The sequence below is a fragment of the Naegleria gruberi genome, assembly GCF_000004985.1.
Source record: "Naegleria gruberi genomic scaffold NAEGRscaffold_11, whole genome shotgun sequence".
Lineage (NCBI taxonomy): Eukaryota > Heterolobosea > Eutetramitea > Acrasida > Naegleriidae > Naegleria > Naegleria gruberi.
In genome coordinates, this window is record NW_003163316.1 from 147141 (window position 1) to 168344 (window position 21204).

Below are 21204 nucleotides of genomic sequence, written 5' to 3' on the forward strand. Positions count from 1 at the left end.
TCTTCATCCTCAATAACATCCGCTGTAATTCCATAAATTCCTCCAATAGAAGTTTCTATTCTGTTTTTAATTATATCAAAAGACTCTCGCACCTCTGGCATGAATTGTTCAGCATCCATTCCTTCTTCAATTTCATCAACCTTACTTCCAATTAGTTCCGATGCTTGTAAATTTTCGTTAAATGTTGAACTATTCATACTAGTGGAGAAGGCCTTCTCCTCTTGAAGAATTTTCGCCTTCTCCTCCTCATCAAAATACTCATCATCTTCATCGGCACCAACAGTGACTATGGTAGGCATCTTTGTGTTGGATTTTTTTCTATGTGGTGTAAATAATAACGTTATGGACAGTTGGTCCTTCTTCATCTCTTTCTATATTAAGATTTATAAAGTGAATGATTAATGGAATAAAAAAAAGTGAATCATCTCAGTATTATTATTGAGTGCATTCAAATTTAAATCACGCCAATTCATTGTGTCACATTTGTTTGATTATTGTTATTCAACTTTGATGGCTCCATTAAAATTTTGGAATTAAAAAACACAAAAAATGTCTTCGATATGGCGTAACTCTATGGGTTCAAATTCGGGTGGAAATACATCATCAAAGAGTACTAAAAATCAATCTTCATCATCAAATAATATACAATCATCAGCAATACCCGGATCATCAACAGTTTCGAATGCCAATCCTTCTCAACAAGCTTCAACAAAGAAGACAACAGGAAACACTACAACTAAAAAGAAGAAAACTAAAAAGAATGATGATAATACATCGGTAAATACAGGTTCTACATTCTTTGCCACATCATTCATTCCAATGCATTCAGCCTCTCTTCTGAAAGGAATCACACCAATTATGCCCGGGCCAAAAACTGTGAATCAAGGATTTTTAACCATGTCCTCTGCTCCTTCTCTTCCTCCATTTCCTACCGCCAAACCTTCTCAATCTCCATCCACGACAGCAACAACACCAGTCACACCACCTACAACCACTACAATTCCAAAAGCAGCAACTGCATATGATTCCGAAGAGGATTTGCCAAGTTATAGTAGTAATTCAAGTGATCAATCAGATTCGAGTAGTGATGATAGTAGTAACTCTGAATCATCAGACTCCTATAGTTCTGCTTCTGATTCTGAACTAAAAAAGAAAAAGAAGAGTAAAACTAAAAAATCAACATCAGCAAAAAAGAAGGATGACAAGAAGGAGAAAAAGAAATCTAAAAAAAAAGAAAAAAGGGAAAATAAGGAAACAACTCAATCCAAAACTCAAACTGTTAAAACTGTGGAAGAGGAAAAAAAGGTTGTAAGTGATGCTAAAAAAGATCAAGCAATTATGCCACCACCAAAACCAGTGGTACAATCGGAACAACCAAGTATTACCACTAGCTCTTCAACCAATACAACAACGACGAGCTCAACTCCTGTTGCCACTGATAGTTCAACTAATAGTTCAGCAAACACTCCTAGTAGCACAGAGCCACCAGTAAGAACTAAAAGAAAGTACACCAGACGAAAGGATAAGGAAGCAGCAGCCTCTACTGCAGCAACTACCACAAAAGATACAGAAACTCAAGGAAAGAAGAAAAGAAAAAAGAGAGAAGTCAACACATCGGAACCAGTAGTTTCAGATATAATTTCTCCAAAAAAGAAACAAGCTAAGAGCAAGACACAAATAGTAGAGCAGCCCACAGATCAAAACTTGGATCTTACAATTTATGCAACTGAGGATGATGACAAGTTATTTTTCATGGATAGAAATGAACGATCTATTAAGAAGAAATTGGATGATAATGGTAAGTTTGACTGTTAATTTTTCAAGAAATAACTTTTGAAGATTTATTTTATGGAAAGAATTACAATCATGAAATTTTAAGGGATGAATTGGTGGGAATTCCATGGTGCTTTGTAAAAGAGTCAGAGGTGAATGGGGCAGAGAAGAGCAACTCAATCCAATGTACAACATATCTCGATGCTGTTAATCAGGAGAATCAATTTATTCTCCACTCCTCTGCACATGAAGTCGAGGATGTGGAAATGAAAAATACGAAAGAACAAGTTTACGAACCAGTATCTATTCAAGGAATGAATGCACTGATACCAATTGAGTTGATTCAAAATCCTGATTTATTTAAAACAATATTTAGTATGAATACTTGGAATAATGTGCTAAAGGAGGAACATAGGATGTTTTTGAAACAGTTTTTACCTCCATTACTAACATCGAAGTCAAACGAGTCATCACATCAACATAACGAAACTATTGAGGAAAATATTCCAAAACCTACCACCACTGTCGAAGAAGTAAAAGAAGAGCAGCTTACTTCTAGAGAAGCAGAAGAAAAAGAATGGCAAGAATTGATGAATGGAAGTGGAATGCGTCACAAGAAGAATCTTTCAACATCATCACTTTCTCAATCCTCAAAACAAAACGATTCAACATGTAATTCTAAGAAATCAACAGATTCACCATTGCTTGTAAAAACTCTCACTCAACTTTTTAACAAAACTCCATTCCTATTCAATCATGAAAATGATTTATCAAAGTTTGTAAAAAGAGTAAGAAATGGCCGCTATCACCCTACTGTCCAATTGGAAAAACAACAAATGAAATATCTTCTCTCTATTAATTTGAGAATGGAATATCACTTATATATTGAGTGTGAGCTACTTGCCAGACGTAGATTATCAGCCCTTCAAAAGATCAACACTCTAAAGCTTGCTCTTCCACCTTGTATGACAAAACCAAATCAAGCAACATTGACTGCCATCGAAAAACGAAAGCAACAACTCTTTGAGAAGAATAGTAAGATAGCTCTTCCTCAAGTGCAAAATTCAATGTTTATGGAACAACAACAAACTCAAATGGAACCACCAACCAGCACAACACCTTCTCAAAAGAAGGAAGAAGTTGAGAAATCAAAAGTTACTGCCACAACAACAGCACCAGTTGTTAAGGAAAGAAAGAAACCAGGTCCAAAACCAAAGAAAAAGAAAGATCCTTCGACAGATGCAGCTGCTCAGTTTGAGTTTGTTAATTTCAAATCCAAAGCAAGCAAGTAAAATAGAGATTTTTTGTTACAAACCATCACTCCCTCTCAAACTTTACCACAAGAACGTAAATAATGATATAAGGGTAACATGTTTACAACCACAAATCAGGAAGGCAGAACTCTCTTGACGCCAAAAAAACCAATCTACGATTTTAACGAATTAAGGTTTTTTATAGAATAAAATGAGTCAAACTGCACGCTCGTTCCAATTATCGCAAAATAATGCATCGTTGAGCAGTCTTCTCAATAACACTAACAACAACAACAACACGAGCATGACAAGACCATCACCTCTCAACCTTTCTTCAATTAGTGATAGGGAAAAGATGGATCCATATCCAACGATTTCCCAACACTATCAAAAAGGTTTAGCAGTAAGAACACCATCATCAGTTGCTTCATTTAGGACTCAACAAACAAGACCTCAATCATCAGATCTTCTCTCCGGAAGAGTATCACCTTTTCTATTACATAAAAAAGGAGGACAGAATGGAAGGATGCGAGCCTCAGAAGATAGGGCTCCATCACCTTCTCCATCTGCTGTAAGGGAACAATTAAACAAATACAAGGAAAGCACTTCCCCAATTATAAAGAAACAATTCGAGGCAAAGAATAAATCAATGATGGAAAATACAGAAGATGAGAGCTCTATAAGAACAAATAATTCGAGCTTTTTTGATGACAAACGAAGTCTTCCTTTACTGAAAGGAAAACAAGAGAAAAAGAAAAGAAGTCAATCACCAAAATCAGCAAGAGGATTTCCAACAAATTTCGAAGACGAATTTTCAACCGATTATATGGATACACCACGAATAGGAAATTTATCAAAACCTCAAAAGTTGTTGACCTCTTATGATGACGAAAAGTACCAAATCAAAATTCTCATTGTTAATGACAGCTCCAGATCAACAACAAAATACCAACCAAAATCTAACATGCTTCGAGATATTATGGATCAAACTGACCTAGATATACCAATGACGGACAAAATCACAAAAACTGAATATGAAAAACTGGAGAGAAGAGTTTCTGAAGAATTAGCTCATCTATCAACTACTCTTCTCCCTGGTCAATTAAAGAAATTAAAGAAGAAGAGATTAACCGAGTTATTAAGATCAAGACAAACCAAATCTGAAAAAATGATGCAAGGGTTATCAAGAATTGATATCCTGCTCCAAGATTATGAAACAGCTCAAAATAATAATAGTGAAGTTGAGTTTTTAAGTGTAGATGACATTTCAGATTTAGTATTCAAAGAACAAGTGGACCGAGTTGGAGTGATTAACCAAAGTAGAGATAGAATAGCGGAAGTAACAAAAGACTTGGATCAACGATATAGCAGTAGGACAAATATTTTGAAAGGTATTATGAGTTGGATTCGATCATATGATGAAGATGGAGATATTCTTACGGAAGACAAAGAGGAAATGCAAGAAATCGAGGGAATGCTGGATTTTCAAAATGAAAATGTATTGGAACCTTTAGGAAATGTACAGGAAAACATTGGTTTAACACTAGAAAGATTGAAATCTATTTTTGAAGAATATAAAATAATGAGGTTCTCGTTGTTGGACTTTAATGCAGAAACTTTTAAGGATGAAGAGAAGAGAAAATCATTCCTCAAAAAAATCACTGAAAAGTTTAAAAAGATTGAAACTGATATTGGAGATTCTATCACTGATTTGGATGGGGCAAATAGTGCTGTTGTTTCTCTCAAGACAAAATTAAAAGATAAGGAAAAGTTTATAACTGCTCTTGTTGAAAGAGACAAGAGACATGTGGAATTCTATGCCAAACTTAAAGATAGGTATAATGAGCAACAAGGCATGCTGAAAGGCATTTTGAGCAGGCTTAAGCTTCCAGAAGTGAAAAATATTATAGATATTGGATTTATTTTAACAGGAAGACGTGGCTTATCAGATGAAGAGTTGGATTTGGATAGTATTGAAAGACAAATTAATGAAGGTTTTACTGAGGATGAAGAGCTTCTCAAACCAAACTATGAGATCCTAAAGGCAACAGCTGCTTACCAAGATATGGATACTTCAGATGATGAAGAAATTCAACAACGTAACCGAAAGAAGAAGAAAAAGAACAACGCAGATCTTTCAGATTCTAGCGATATTGAGGAAGGGGATACAAAGAAAACAAAAAAGAAAAAAGATGGTACTGTTAATGCTGATGAAGATTTGGATGACGATTTTGATACTTCATCTCTAGAGTTCGATATGGACGATTATGAAGATGAAATGAGAGAGGCAGAGACAAAGAGAACTGATATTAGTCATGTTTGGATGTTGGACAATTGTTATAATTACGAGTTGGATAAGAAGGAATTCCCTTACATTCCTGGTTCAGTTGATCTTGAAAAGTTTACCCCTGCTGAATTAAAACTCTACTTGACTGCAGATGGTTTATTCAAGACGGTGAAACGAATGGAAAATGATAGAATGAGATCTCAAGACTTTGATGCTAATGAACTTCAAAGATTGATCGACATGGAAGAAGCTCACTACATGAAAGAGGAAGATCAAGAACATCAAAGTAAGATGGCTGCTTCTGTTATAGAAAAATTAACTGAAGAAATTGATAGACTTAAGAGTATTCTCGTAGAAAAAGGAGTTGACTCATCTTCATTAGTAAATCCTGATCTTGGTAAAACAGTTAAAGATTTCCACGTAATGAAAACACAACAAGAAGAGAAACATGCAATGTTAAGTAAGATGTTAAAAGAAGAATACTCAAATCAACATGCTCAACACTACTCAAATCAAACTCAGAACAATGGAAAACAACCTTCAGGAGTACAACACAATATTAATTCAAGTAACTTAAATCCTGTTACTGGCAATAATAACCAGGGATCCTATCCAACAGATTATGGTGGGTTTGAAGCAAAACGACCTAATCGAGGAAGATATGGTTCAATGATTGGGCAGGCACCAGATAATAGGCAGGACAATCTTGAATTAAGAGGAATGGATAACGAGAGAAGGAAATGGTTGATGGATAAAGAACGTGCAGAGGCAGATCTATTGAAATTGAACACTGAAATTAAGAAACTGAGGGTGGCCAAAGCAAAGATGAATAAGGGAGATCCATCTCAACAAACAGGAGAGGGTGATGCTACAGGTATGGGCATCGAAGAAGGTGGCACTTCCAGTTTTGATGTTTCTAACATTTCATTATTCAAAGGGGCCACTGAAGAATTCAAACCAACAAGCGAAATTCTTCGAGAAATTGAAGACATTTACGATTCAGACGAGCTAAAATACATAATTAACATTATTCTTATGGAGGCTGATAGATTGATAGATTATATTTACTATATGCACAAGAAGATTAGAAAATTCCTCTCTTTCTTGAACTTCTTCACAAATATGAAAGGACCGAATAATTCTAAATACTCTGAGGAAGAGTTCTTGGCAGATTGGATTAATCTAAACAAGAAGATTGACAAGAGTATAAAGGCTAAAAAGTCAAAGAATGGAGCTGAATCTCCTTGCAACTCTCCAAGATCAAGTCCAATATCTCCAAAGAGAAGAGGTGCTGGTGTTTCTCACAGGGAGGCCGTCAGAGATCAGCTGAACTTCTTAATTGAAGAAACAGAGGACGAAAGCAAAACAAAGAGAAACCCATCTAAATTGAGTAAATCCATTACTGCGTTAATGATGAAGATTTATAATACAGTGAAGCAGTACAGATATAAGGTTAAGGTTAAGGGTTTGGAAGAATCCTCTCACGGCTCAAATTCACCAGTTAAGAGAGACAGAAACTACAAAAGTGCTTCCCAACCATTTGTTCCAAAGCCTCCAAAAGAATCGAGACCAGCCCAAATCAAAGTATCCGCAATGACAAGAATGTTGAAACATCAAGAAGAAGCCAAGAAAAGATGGGAAGAAAAGAAGATGAGAATTCTGCAAGAGGAGTTGGCAAAAGGTCAAATGTTTTACAATGTCAAAACTTCAGGAACTGGTGCTCAGCAAATCCAGAAGCACTTGTACCAGTTATGGCAAATGATGGGAAAACACCAAGAAATATAAGTATACCAGGTGGTCCTCCAGTGTTTTAATAAATTACATTAGTTGATTAAGGTTTATTGAATTGTTGCTTGTCAACTTTCTTCATAATATAGTCAACAAGTACAGATGAGTATCTTTCTAACATATCAGACACTTCAACTTGCTTTAAATCTGTTGAATTAAGGTTATTGTTACTCGAGTCCAAACCACTCACTGATGGGAATACAAATTGAGAATGGCTATTGGACATACTAGCACTTTGGCTCATTCTGACATTCATTTGAGCAACCATTTTCTGGAACGAAGAAAGAATCTCTAATGATGTTTCAGAATGGGATACTGATAGTTTTTCCATCTCTTGCATAGTATCCTCAAATACGCTTGTTAATTTGGCGATATTATTCTTTATCTTTCCAACAGAATCCAATCTTGGAGAATGAATTTGAACCATGTCAGACTGATCGAGTCTTGTTTCCTCAGTTTTTCCATACTCTACAGTGTCATCATAAGAAGTGAGGGCCAGTTGAGGGGAGTTAAATATAGGATTTGGTAAGTTGTTATTTACAACTGGACTTGTTTTCTTAGGAACTGGAATGGAAGCAATCTCTTCTTCAGCTGTGTGTGCAGCATTCATTATTTGAAGCATTTCTTCATCTTGTTCTGGTTCTTCGTCCTCAGATTCTTCAGCAACTTCATGCTTGGAGAGAACTTCTTTAAAGTCATTAAGTTTCTTGTTGATTTCCTCCTTTGAAACCTTGAAGGCTGGTTTTATCTCGTCGGTTTTGAGACTAGTCTCACATTCATCCCTGAGTTGTTTGACAACAGAATCTAAAGTAAATCTCTCTGCAGATTGCTCAACTTTAGCCAACTCCATTGAGTGTTTGAACGAAGAGCTGATACTAGCTCTCATAAATGATGGTATTGCTAAAGGTTTTACAAGATCTTCTTCCAATTGCTTAGATACCATCTTTGAGTACTCTCCTTCATCATCTTCACTATCTTCATCATCGCTTGCTGCTTCTAAATCTCCAAGTTCGATAGACTCAGAAACATTGTCAGATTGAGATATAATATTTACATCATTGACTTCTTCCAATGGAGCCTTTTCAATTGAAATTTCTGCAACATGTTCATTTTCTGCAACCTGGAAGCTGGTATCTGCTGAATTTTCATTTGAATCAAAGATAATTTCTTCTTCCGATACATCATCATCACTTAGATCCAAACTTTCAGTATCAGACTCCTCCAGTATATGTTCCTCAGAGTTGACAAGATCGTCATCGTGGTGAATAATAATTGGAAGAACTGGTCTTTTGTAGGTGAGAGATCGTTCCGTATCACTAATATTTGATGCCAACTTGAATCCATCTCTCTCCACTTGTCCCCATTTTGATAATGGTTGCAACTTATCGTCTTCATAGACCTTTGGAGACAAGGAGTTCTTGGTCCAATGTGATAAACTTGGTGAGCTCTCTTCAGTTTGTGATGGTTGTTCATCCTTATTTCCAAGATCAAATTGTTTGCTGAGTGATTTAACTAAATCAGAGGAAGCCAATCCTCTTGAAGAAGGTGGAGAAGGTAAGTTAAAGTCTATCATTGGTGATTTAATTTCTTCCTCCAGTTTTGACAATTGAATAGGCACAATAGTTTCCTTTGGAAGTGGAATTGGAGGGACTGGGGTCGAAACAATCTTTTCAATTTCTGAAAGCCTTTCTTGCATGTTCTTAGACAATTTGGTTCCAATACTCCAGATAAATATGCAGCCATCAGCTGAAGTGGTAATTAACCTCTTCAAATCAGGAGTAAAGTTAATTGAAGTAATAACGTCAGAGTGACCTTTAACTCTTGCAATAGACACCTTTTTGTAGAATGAGTAAACTCTCAAATGCTTATCTGAAGCACTTGTAACAGCTAAAATACCTGCAGGACAAAGCTTAACTCTGAGTGGATCAGCATTATCACAACCAGTCTTAACTGGCTTTGGATCTTTTGTGTCAATATATTGTTTACATTTACCAGAGTCAATGTCATAAATATTAATCTTCTTTCCTTGACCAGCAGTAACAGCCCATTTACCAGTAACATCAGCGTCAAGATCGAAAACAGAGAATGGAGAGGGTGTTTGTTGGTATCTGACAACTCTAACGGATTTCTTTTGAGGGACATCTTCAACTCTTCTGAAAACTACCGACTTATCAGCTCCCACACTCACAAGTTTAAGGGAATCACCAGTTGGTTTTTGAGTGCTGAGAGTGAATTTAATTGACGTCACAGAGGAGCTGTGATCATCCAATGTTTGAACAACTTCAGTTTTTCCATCTTTCATTCTGTATAAGTGAATCATTCTATCTCTACTTCCAGAACCAAACAAAACGTCCCCATTTTGTGTTTGATAGGAATCAATGCAAAGAACTTCAGACTCATGAGCAAATTCGTCATACTTGGAATCAAAGTTGAATACGTCATGCACTCTGACATGTCCTTGTTTGTCTCCTGAAATGATATTGCAACCATCTGGAGAGAATCTAACACTTCTAATACCTCCTTCAACAGTCTTGTCATTTGGTGGAATATGAAGAACGGCAAGAAGATCTTTACAGAATGCACTCTTGCCAGCAACAGAAGATCTGATATTTTCCTCTTGCTCACCAGTTTCTAAATTCCAAAATCTAATAGTATTATCTGCAGAGCATGTTGCAAAAGTGTTTTGAGGGAAAGGGGATTTTGAATTTCTTGGAAGAACATCTGCTCCCCAGATGCAACCAGAATGGCTAATGAATGATCTGTATTTGCAGATAGATTGAAGATTTGAAATGTCCCAAACGAAGAAGCTTCTATCATCATACATTACAGAAATCTTATCTCCGAATATTCCACAAACAATAGCATTAGGGGCATCTATTTCAGAAGAAGTTGGTTTGATGTAACTCTTATTAACGCTCGAAAATACGCTCCTCAATGTAATGTGAGCTGTAGATGGAGGAGGTTCAGGAAGAGTTTTCTTGAATTGTAAAGTTTTTGTCTCGAACAATCTTACAACACCCTTAGCACATGAAATGGCAACATATTTTTCTGCAACTGAAACGCAGTATGCTCTCCCAACTTTGATATTGACCCAACTTTGAAGTTCCTTTGATTTTGGATCTACTTTACATAAAATACCATCCATTGTGACAGCATAAACCTCAGCAGTGTCATTTCTTTTGATTGTTAAAGAGAAGGGATATGGTTAATTACTTACTTTCCTCTGAAGGCAATAGAAACAAAGTTAGCTTGCTTCCAAACATCAAGGTTTGTCGAGACTGATTGAACAGAGAAAAGTTTTGCTGATCTAGAAATTGACCAAAATCTAACAAATCCTTTTCCTACAGTAATAAATCCATTATCGTCACTAGGTGAGAGAATTAAATCATTTGTTTCATCAACAGTTTTTGAAAATTTCAATTCGGCCTTTCCTCCAGCTGAGATATCCCAAATTTTCAATTCATTTTCAAAGCCAACACTTAAAACTAATTTGGAATCTTTTGAGAAGCAAATATTCTTGACTTCATTTTGATGACCTTTTTCTTTGCTCTTTAGTTCACTGAAAATTTTTGGTTTTGTTTCTTCAAATGTTTGAGCAAACACTTGATGTAGGTCCCAAACAACAATTGATGGTTTTGGTCCTTTTTCACCTGCTGCTAAATATTGACCACATTTCGAAAATGCAATACAATTGAAAGCCTTGTTTGATGTTGGATGTTCTAAAAACCTAAGTTGCTTATTCCTCTTAACATTATAAACTACAACAATAGTGCCTGCCAAGTATGCAACCACTTCCGAATTCATGCTGCTATTACCTCCGATCATTAATGGCAGAGCTCCACTTGTAGGAAACAATGACGGATGCAATTTAAAAGATTGCGAATTGAGGACAGTACTTCCGATAATTCTCTCTAATTTAAAACTTTCTCCCCCAGAAGCAAAAGAACCTTTTTTAACTGATTTTAATGAAGAGGGGTTCTTCTTTACATTCCTATCACCGAGGTCCATTTTCTATTATGTTGTATTCGTGATTATTATTTCTTTCCGCAAAACGGTCCTCAATAAATGCTGATTGAATTTTTTTTTGATGAAAATTATTTGTAGTTTGTATGGCGGCATTGTATTAAATGATACACAGATACACACTTCAATTAAAATAGAACAATCGATTTTTATTATTATTTTTGTAAACAATAATTCGAATATTCTAAAAGAATTTTAGAATAAATTAGGGTTTACAATTTATTGAGTTAGTTTAAAGATTTCCTAAATATTAATTGGAATTATTGAGAGTAAGTTTTTTTGGCCTCCAAAATTCTACCAATATTATCCAACAAGACATGGAAATTTGGAGCTGATATTAACTCTGATATTGAAACAGGTTTTCCATTATTCGAATTGTTTAGTTTTGAAACAAGTGATTGAAGAACGACAACTGCTCCATGTTGCCCATATAATTGAGAAATTTGCTGTAATATTTGAGTGAGTTTCCTTTCTTTGTTGAGATGATGTTCTTTAGTTTTTTGCTGATGAAATTGAAATAATTCCCATTCACTATTGAGTTCATCTGCTGATATTGGTGTGAGAGGTAAAAGACCATCCCAACTGTAATTAATAGTAAATGGTTTTAATGAAGGAGGATACAGTTTTTGGCCTAATTGAGCATCTAGGAAGGTGCTATTTGGTAGTGGTTGTAAATTCGAATCGGTTGAAATATTCGAAGGGATGTGTATGATGTTGTTGTCATCAGAGGAAACTAGTTGATTATTCATATTATTATTATTGAAAGGAATGATGTATGGTTGAAAGGTGGTGGTATTATTGTGGCTGTTATTATTACATGGAATGGAAGAAGATTGGATGTGGTAAATGTTCTGTTGGGGATTACTAGAATTTTGTAGTGGTTGGCAATTATTAGAAGAGAGAAGGTGATTTGGACATGTTGTTTTTTGTTGGCGGTATGTAAAGAGATGTTGATTGTTGGCAAACTCTGTATTACTTATGACGAAGAACTTTTGTGATGAATTAGAGTTATTTGTTGATGTTTGGTTATTCGTATGGTGATGTTTTGATGTTGATGAATTGGAGTTATTTGTTGATGTTTGGTGCTGCACTGTTCTTGTATCATTATAAACCACTTGCATGCAAAATAAAAGGTACGGTATTTTGTTTGAAAAGGGAATCATGTCAAACCTTGTTCCACCTTGTTGCTATTGTTGATACGAACATTTTCAAAAAGTTGTTGGCCATTAGTAGCTAGTTTTTAATTCGAGTTGGATTTGATAAGATGGTAATTTGTGTGTGATATGCCTTTATTTGTGATAGGACTGAAAGGGGCGTTTCAGTCTTCTTCAGTCTCTGCCTTATTTGAGGAGGAATTCTTGCATTAAGACTCAAAGAAATCAAATTGCCTTGATTCAAGAAACTATAATGTTGTGTTGATTTTTTGTTATGTATAAGTGTTAACGCCAAATGTCTTTAGGATTCTTCATTAACTCTTAAATCAAAGTATATGAATTTATAGCATTGAAGGATGAAGATTTTCTCGTATAATAATGCCAGATGGTCCTCTTAATAAGTAGTTCCAAGCTAAATACTCCTAACATTTATTTTCGAAAATAGGGCTCTTATAGATGGACTCTTAATAATGCAAACTGATGATCCTTATTGCTTAGGCATAAATATTAAATCAAACAGATCAACAAATATTTTGCTCTGGCCAACTTTTCCCGCCACAAAAATTCTGTTTGAATTCCTTCTGTAGGAAAACCAGCAAGTTTGACAAATAATTATTTTTAATTTAAAACAAAAAAACTGCAAAAAAAATATTAGAGTGATTGATAGGAAATACTCTCTCCGTTGTGCTACCTATCTAGAGTTTCATCATCACAGTATTGTCTTTATAAATTATAAATAGCGATTTTAACACAATTGGTTTAAAGAAAGGATAAATTTTAAAAATCAAAATTTTGTTTAAAGAATGGAAGCACTTTTGGACTTTAATGCTCCGTTTAATGTATCTCTTTTGGATCAAATTATTGATTGCTTGTATTCCAGCAGAGGAAACATTCAAGAGGTAAGTTTACTTTTAATCCGATGATACCAACAATTAACAGATCCAAATGGCACAAAAAGTGCTGAGTCAATTTAAAGACGATCCTAATTCATGGACAAGAGTTAAACAAATTTTAGAAACTTCAAATAATCAAAATTCTAAATTCTTTGCGCTCCAAGTATTATTACAAGTTATTCAAACAAGATGGAAAATTTTGCCTCCAGATGAAAGGGATGGTGTTAAAAACTTTATAGTACTCACTGTTATTAATTGTTCAAAGGATGAAACCTATTTCAGACAACACAAACTTTTTATCAACAAGCTTAATGAAGTACTTGTAGCTATTGTCAAACAAGAATGGCCTCAAAATTGGCGAAACTTTATTCCAGAAATTGTCAACTCGAGTCCATCTAATGAAAATTTATGCGAAAATAACATGAATATTCTCAAATTGTTAAGTGAAGAAGTATTTGACTTTTCTGCTGGTAAAATGACAACAAAAAAGATGACACAAATGAGTGAAAGTTTCCGTTCCGAATTCAAACTTATTTATCAATTGTGTGATGCTATTCTCCAACAAGCACAAAAGCCATCTTTATTATCAGCAACACTTCAAACATTACTTAGATTTTTGAACTGGATCCCTCGTGAATTTATTTTTGAAACATCAATGCTCGAAATTCTTATTACAAAATTCTTACCTGTACAGCAATTTAGAAATGACACTCTGAGATGTTTAACAGAAATTGTCAGCATGGTCGAACCAAAATACGACGAAAAATTTGAATTGATATTTGTTTTTATTATGAGGGTTATTCCAAGCATTCTTCCACCAAACACAAACTTGCCAAGTGCTTATAAGAATGGATCTGATTATGATCAAAAGTTTGTTCAAATTTTGGGTTTGTTCTTTACATCATTCCTTACAAACCATTTGGGTGTGGTTGAAAAGGATCAACATTCTCAGATTGTGCTCGAAGCACATCAATATCTTGTTGAAATTTCTAAAGTAGATGAAACTGAAATTTTCAAAAATTGTTTGGACTATTGGATTTACTTCTCTCGTGATTTATACTTCTCCGAAAAGAAGGCATCTCAATCAAATATTTATGAACCATTACTTCTTACAAGACCAGCATCTGCTAGAAAAGCAATTTACTCGAGAATTATGTCACAAGTTAGATTAGTAATGGTATCCAAGATGGCAAAACCAGAAGAGGTTATTATTGTTGAGGACGAAAATGGACAAGTTGTAAAGGAATATATGAAAGATGTAGATTCCATTCAATTATATAAGAGTATGCGTGATGCTTTAATTTATTTGACTCACTTGGATTATGTAGATACAGAAAAAATCATGTTGGAAAAACTCCGTGCTCAAGCTAATGGTTATGAATGGTCTAGGCAAAACTTGAACACTTTGTGTTGGGCTATTGGTTCTATCTCTGGTGCTATGGATGAAAAGGACGAAAAGAGATTTGTTGTTACTGTGATCAAGGATTTATTGAATATGTGCGAAATGAAAAAGGGTAAAGACAATAAGGCTGTTGTTGCATCTAACATTATGTATGTTGTAGGTCAATATCCTAGATTCTTGATTGCCCACTGGAAGTTTTTGCAAACTGTTGTTAACAAATTATTTGAATTTATGCATGAAAAATTCCCTGGAGTCCAAGAAATGGCCTGTGAAACATTTGTTAAAATCTCTATCAAGTGTAAGAGAAAATTTGTTCAACGTCACCAAGGAGAAGATGTCATGTTTTTGGAAAAGATCTTGAGAAATCTCAAGTCTAATATCTCTGATTTGGAACCATCCCACATCCACACTTTCTATGAAGCTGTTGGTTATATGATCCAAGCTGCTTTACCAGCCGATCAAGAAAGACTTATTCAAATGTTGATGTCAATGCCAAACTCTAAATGGCAATCTATTATGAATATGGCCGCCCAAAATGTTGCTACTCTTGCTGATACAGCTGTATTGAAAGAATTGGCAAACATTCTCAAGACCAATGTCTCTGCAAGCAAATCGATAGGTAACGCCTACCTTCATCAAATGAAAATTATTTTCAAAGACATGTTAAACGTTTACAAGGCATACAGTCAATTTATTTCTGATGAAATTGCAAAGATTGGTGTAAAGGCTGCCACTCACTCCAATGTCAGAATGATGAGAGCTGTAAAGAGAGAAACTCTTAAACTTGTTGAAACATTTATTGCTAACTCTGATGACACACAATTATTAGTTACATCATTTTTACCTCCTCTTTTGGATGCTACACTTGGCGATTACAAGGCTAGTGTTCCAGACGCAAAGGATCCTCAAGTTTTGTCATTATTATCAGCTTCTATGGTTAAATTGCAAACAGCTGTTGACCATTATTTGCCTACAATCTTGGAATATGTTCTTGAATGTACTCTTCCAATGATTACCACTAATTTTGAAGATTATCCTGAACATAGAATGAATCTCTTTGTGTTATTGAAGTCTATCAACAAATACTGCTTCCAATCTTTCCTCCACATTCCTCCTATGGGCTTCAAATTGATTGTTGATTCAATTTTATGGGCTCTCAAACATACCCACAGAAATATGTTCGAAACTGGTCTTAATATTTTACAAGACATGCTTTCCAACATTGAACATCTCAATAATGATGGTTTGAGAAATGAATTTTATGGAAAGTTCTACCTTCCAATCCTTGATGACGTTCTTTATATTTACACCGATACCTTGCATCAATCTGGATTCAAGGTTCAAACAACCATTATTCATCACTTGCTCTATGTTGTTGCAACAAATAAGATTACTGCACCAATCTCAGAAGGACAAACTGTATCAACTGATGTGTTTGTCAAACAACATATTCATGATGTTTTAATTCAATCTTTCAGCAATCTCAATTCCCAATATTTAACTCAATTTATTGTTGCCCTCTTTGGATACATTCATCAAGAACAAGAATTCACCAATTGTTTGCGTGACTTCCTGGTCACACTCAGAGAATATCAAGGTGAAGATGTTGATGTAAGCGATTTGTACTTTGAAGAGAAGCAAAAGAAAGAAATTGAATCACGACAATTGCGTGAATCAGTTCCAGGTTTGGATGGTCCATCTGCTGTAAATGAACTTGCGCAAAGCTATGATGATGACCTCTAAACAATTCCAATAAACTTAATTTTATTCCAATTAATCAATGTCGTTGTGTGTTGGATCTTTTTTCTTTTTGTAATAACCATCCAAGAAAGCTTCATAAGGCGAAACATAATCTGGTCTATAAATGGAATCATTATTTAAGGCAAATTGTTCGTGGAAACGATCTCTTGTTTGGAATTTGCCTTCATCTACACCATCCAATGCAAGTTTTACTTTCTTTTCTGCAAACTCTTTGTAAATTTCTGTAATTGGCTTTACTGCATCCTTTTGTTTGGCTTTTTGAGCTGATGCTTGTTTTCCTAAGGCCAACTTGTAAAGCTTCAAACCAAAATTGTTATCCTTCCAAGAAATGTTTTTTGGCTTTGAATAGAACACAGACTGAACTCTTTCCATATATTGTTCTGAATTATCAAACTTGGTTTTTACAGCACTTTGTAAATGACATGCCCAAATATTTCCAGTGTACTTTTCTGGAGGAATCAAATTTACCACATCATTTACCTTATCATAATTTCCAAATCTTGAGATTCCATCAATATAAATATAAATAGATGCTATTGTTGGTTTGTTAATAAGGAGGAACATTTGTTCCAATTTTTTGACATTTTCCTTACTGGCATACATTTCCATCATTCTGCAAATTAAGTTTTCATCTCTATTGGCAACACGAGAAAAGTATTCCTCTGCTTGAGATTCCATTTTAGCACCACAGTAAGCTTTTGTCATTAAAATAAAAGTAAAATCATTTGGTTTTTCAATGGTGGTGAATACTTTTTCCATTTCTTTAATCTTTCCCATTCTACCATAGATCATCAACATTGTTTGAGTGATGTGCCTGTCTGGACATTCATATGATTCATATATTTCTATACACTTGTCATAATTTTGTCTAATCTTATACACATTGAGCATAATATTGAACAAAAAAGGAGAAGGTGATAAATTCATAGACAAAAATGTTTGATACATTTCTTCTACCTTAGCAACTTGTCCTCTATCCACTAGTGACTTCATCATAACACTAAAGACACAGGTGATAGCTTTTTGATCATTAAGACCTTCTTGTATCTCTAGCTTGCCATCAATAAACTTTCTAAAGAGTTCATTCAAATTTTTAAAGTCACCAACTCTGCAATATGCTGTTAGTAGGGTTACAAAATTTACATAGCTTGGCTTCATACCAGTCCAGATAGGGATCGAGTCAAAAAGAGAATGAACTGCAGGAACATCTCCAACTGTTAAATAACTCATCATTGTAATATTAAAAGTATGGTAATTTGGCTTTAAAATGCGAATTTTCATGCTATCCAAATATTCCAGATCAATATGTGTTAAGAAATGTAACAATTGTTTGAAAGCTGGTTCTGACAAGTCATGCCTTTCCTTTTTTGCAAATATATCAAGTTTTTTGTTAAAATCTCTAATACTAGGGCAAGTTTCTAAAAATTTTAAGTATTCCTTGACCAAAGCTTCATCTCTTGCCTTTCCCGTGTATGGTTTCATCTTTTGGAACTGTTTTAATTCCAACAACTCCTCAAAACTGCTTTCCTCATTGACTGATTCAACTTTTTTATCTATTATTTTCTTTCTCTTTACGAGGGAAATGTCTTGCTCACCTTTTTTCCTATCCTTTTCTTCTGGTGATGAATTCTTTTTTTTCAAATGCTTATTATTTTGCATTGGTGATACTATATTCCTATTTAGAACTACATTTGGTTTTGAGTTAACCATTGATGAACGAGTGGAACGTGATTGAGTAAGATTAACATCCAAAAGTGGTGAGTCTGTTACTTGTTCAACAATATTCTTTTCATCATTCCTTGTTCGGGATGATGTTGAAAAGAATTTACTACTACTCGAATTAATCTTTCTACAATCCCAACAATCAAATTCTCTCCTTCTTGTGATCATCACCGAATTCTTCTTCAACACTCTCCTCATCATCATTTTGTACTGCTCTTCAAATACCTTCCCTCCAAACATTCGGCTACTAACATTTTGTACATTTTTTTAAATACTTTGAAATTATCCAAATTTGCCATTTGCATAGAGCCTAATCGGTTGATCATGATTTGATGAATAATAATAATTCATTCTCAACAAAACAAATAATAATAAATTCGAGAGTAGAATGGTGATGAATAATAATAATAAATCACTTTCAGAAGACAGCATAGCCGATATTTAAAATAAAAAAATGGCCATTACACCACAAGCAGTGATTGCCCGCCTTAAGGAAAAACCAATTTTCTTCTTACCATTTGTAGTTGTCGCAATGGCAATGAATACTACCCTGAATGATTACATGAAGAAGGATGTTCCTGTTGATGCTAACAAGCCAAAGGAAACTTTGCTCAGCATGGATGACGGTGCGTTTTAATAGTAATTATTTATTTTGATAACATAATAATACGGAATCATTTAAAATAGTCAACAAGAGAATTGATGAATTCGAATTGTCAAAGAAATAATCTATTGGACTTTGATTGTAATTTAATTGGAAATTAGTAAAAATCACATAATTATTATTTAATAATGAACATGATGGATTTTATTGTGGAACAAATCACAACAATTTTATAGGAAAGGCATCCACCAGATGTACATACTCTTCAAGTTTTCTTCGTTGGTTGCTTCATCGATCAAGTAATCAACCTGACCAGAAATACTGAGAGGAAGTGCACTATCACCAACAATTCCTTGAAGTTTTTGTCCAATTATTTTGTGTGCCGAATCTACATCAGCAGAATTCATGGCTTTCTTGGCTTGGTTTTCTTTCTTCTTTTGAATTTGTTCCCAATCCAGGAGTGGATCGTGTTTGAAGGTTTCTAAAACATTCAACAACGTTTCATTATTCTTTCTCAACAATTCCAAAGTTGCTTCACAGGTCAATCTAAAAGCTCCTTCATATCCTGTAACTCCCATACCATCTATCATATTTCTGGTCAATCTGAATGGTACTTTTTCTGGTATGTTCAATAGTCTACCACTTTCGAACAACATTGCCAAGTCAACATGGATTGTATCTCCATTGTTGGTGTCTATTAAAATGTTTTCGCTATGTCTATCACCCAATCCTACTATATATCCAACCATACTCCAAACTGCTGCTGTCTTGACAAAGTTGAGACGATTCTGATACCACTGGTTTGGTTCTAAAAATTGATGTAAGAAATATTTACCAAAAACTGGTGGGTAATCCTTAACTGCATAGTCAAATGCTGTTCCATAGCTTTTCTGTGGAACACCATTGGATTTTCCAAACTTTGTTAGTATTGATTGTTGCAAAGGTTGCTTTTGCATTCTTAAATATTCATCATCAATAAGTTTTCTCAAAACATTTGTATTAGGAACCCATTCTACTAGACCTGTATTATTTGAAAGTGGGATGGCTGAGAATAATCTAAGATACAACCTCTTATTTCTAGTTTTCTTGTCACGTTTAAGCATTCTATTGATGACAGCATTAAGATCCATCATTCTGTTGTCTTTTCTAATGTCATCATTTGCTTTGAATAAGAAATCATAACGATTTCCATCTGAGCCAGTAATTCCAATCTTTTTAGGTTTTTGTAATGAGTTCATAACAGTACCTTCTTCGTGAAAACTATTGATATAGACTTTTGAAGAGTTATAAGGTGAGTAGTCTGTCTTGATGTGTTGGTTCTCATCAAAAATATTAGCTTTTTGAATTTCCACAGAAATGAGTGATTGGATTGGTATGATGAAATTTTTGCATGGATTCATAACACATGAAGGTAAGTACTTGAATTTTCTTGCAATCATCTCAGTCTTTTTTTCTGGATTCTGTACCACTCCATCGTAAGCTTTACCATTTTTAGTTTTGAAAATGTTCAAGCTAAATTTTCTTTCCTTGTCCGGCTTTTGAATAAATGCTTCACATAACTCATTAAATCCTCTCAGTGTCTTTTTTTGATTTTCAATTATACACCTAGCTACATTGCTTATATTATCAGCTGACTTGGCAGTAGCAATTATTTCTTTTATAGCTTTCTTTCTTTCTTCCTTTTCACTTCTGCAACCAATAGTCCAAATACTTTCTTCTGGGAATGCTAGTAATACTTTTGTAATCATTTTTTTGATGGCTGAACAAACACTATGACTCAAATGAGATATTCTAGAATATAATTGGGGAAGAGAAATAGCCCAAACATAGTCTGGAAGATTGTTAATGAGCTCAACGATAACGTCATTCACTCTAGTTTCTTTAGCTGATGTTTTCACGCTCTCATGTTCCATCCATAATGTCAATAATCTTGGTAGTGCTGTAAAGATATTCTTCACACCATATTTGATTGATTGACCATAGTTTTGAATAATTATACTAAGATCGCCTGCTGATGCTGTTTTTTCTTCCTTTTTTAGAACAGCACTATATGACTTATCTAGATATGAGGCCAAAAAGAAATAACCCTCTTCCCATTGCTTGTCAATATCTATAACCTCTTTGTAGGCTCTAACTACATCTGTCTTTTGCTTGTGTTCTCTATCCCAATTAACATTCAATAATTTAATCTTAGCTGTTAGTAAATCAGTTTTCTTTTGTGTTGAATGGCTTAATGTTGGTTGTTCACTCCTAAGAAAATCTGTAAGCATTGGTATGGCTTTTTGAACATCACCTATTTCGTATAATAATTTAGCCTTTTCAACAGAATAAAGTGGAGAATTGAGATTGGATCTTGCCAAAGCCGTTTCAGCAATATGGTATTGTTTTTCTTTTCTTGCTTGTTTAGAAATGTGCAACCATAATTCACTGATATTTTCGGGAAGATTATGAATTTTAAAGATACATCTTCTCACTGAATACAATAACTCTCTTTCAGAGGATGAGTTGGTGGTGATTTTGAGGTTCTTATCCAAATATTGAAGG

General features: G+C 34.5%; 8 protein-coding genes across 8 annotated transcripts in view; 3 read left to right on the top strand and 5 right to left on the bottom strand.

The window, feature by feature from the left end:
- Positions 1-299, bottom strand: part of NAEGRDRAFT_64673 (subtilisin-like serine peptidase) — a gene marked incomplete at both ends in the record, with an annotated part of 6146 nt that extends 5847 nt beyond the window's left edge. Inside the window, one exon of the mRNA XM_002680008.1 lies at positions 85-299. Within this exon, the coding sequence (XP_002680054.1) occupies positions 85-299 (215 nt within the window). The remainder of the gene's footprint in view (positions 1-84) is intronic.
- Positions 300-549: 250 nt separating this feature from the next.
- On the top strand, positions 550-3065 carry NAEGRDRAFT_64674 (uncharacterized protein; the record flags this gene model as incomplete). Its single annotated transcript, XM_002679898.1, has 2 exons — positions 550-1798; positions 1840-3065. 2 exons carry the CDS (start codon positions 550-552, stop codon positions 3063-3065), a joined length of 2475 nt encoding a protein of 824 aa, XP_002679944.1.
- A 265-nt stretch (positions 3066-3330) lies between these two features.
- NAEGRDRAFT_64675 (uncharacterized protein) lies at positions 3331-7098 on the top strand (the record flags this gene model as incomplete). The annotated part of the gene is made up of 1 exon (XM_002679899.1): positions 3331-7098. The coding sequence occupies one exon, from the start codon at positions 3331-3333 to the stop codon at positions 7096-7098; it is 3768 nt and encodes a 1255-aa protein (XP_002679945.1).
- An 807-nt stretch (positions 7099-7905) lies between these two features.
- On the bottom strand, positions 7906-11109 carry NAEGRDRAFT_64676 (uncharacterized protein; the record flags this gene model as incomplete). Its single annotated transcript, XM_002680009.1, has 3 exons — positions 7906-7980; positions 8015-10277; positions 10319-11109. 3 exons carry the CDS (start codon positions 11107-11109, stop codon positions 7906-7908), a joined length of 3129 nt encoding a protein of 1042 aa, XP_002680055.1.
- A 275-nt stretch (positions 11110-11384) lies between these two features.
- NAEGRDRAFT_64677 (uncharacterized protein) lies at positions 11385-11873 on the bottom strand (the record flags this gene model as incomplete). Its single annotated transcript, XM_002680010.1, has 1 exon — positions 11385-11873. One exon carries the CDS (start codon positions 11871-11873, stop codon positions 11385-11387), a length of 489 nt encoding a protein of 162 aa, XP_002680056.1.
- Positions 11874-12934: 1061 nt separating this feature from the next.
- On the top strand, positions 12935-16346 carry NAEGRDRAFT_38348 (exportin-1). The gene is made up of 2 exons (XM_002679900.1): positions 12935-13177; positions 13218-16346. The coding sequence occupies exons 1-2, from the start codon at positions 13082-13084 to the stop codon at positions 16314-16316; spliced, it is 3195 nt and encodes a 1064-aa protein (XP_002679946.1). The 5' UTR covers positions 12935-13081; the 3' UTR covers positions 16317-16346.
- Positions 16347-18260, bottom strand: NAEGRDRAFT_64679 (uncharacterized protein; the record flags this gene model as incomplete). The annotated part of the gene is made up of 1 exon (XM_002680011.1): positions 16347-18260. The coding sequence occupies one exon, from the start codon at positions 18258-18260 to the stop codon at positions 16347-16349; it is 1914 nt and encodes a 637-aa protein (XP_002680057.1).
- A 630-nt stretch (positions 18261-18890) lies between these two features.
- Positions 18891-19790, bottom strand: NAEGRDRAFT_31751 (uncharacterized protein; the record flags this gene model as incomplete). The annotated part of the gene is made up of 1 exon (XM_002680012.1): positions 18891-19790. One exon carries the CDS (start codon positions 19788-19790, stop codon positions 18891-18893), a length of 900 nt encoding a protein of 299 aa, XP_002680058.1.
- Positions 19791-21204: the final 1414 nt, after the last annotated feature.

Bases quoted from the DNA above. Each gene is read 5' to 3' on its own strand.
- NAEGRDRAFT_38348 (XM_002679900.1), top strand. From the start codon at position 13,082: ATGGAAGCACTTTTGGACTTTAATGCTCCGTTTAATGTATCTCTTTTG. The intron at 13,178-13,217 runs GTAAGTTTACTT...AACAATTAACAG, and splicing joins GCAGAGGAAACATTCAAGAG to ATCCAAATGGCACAAAAAGT.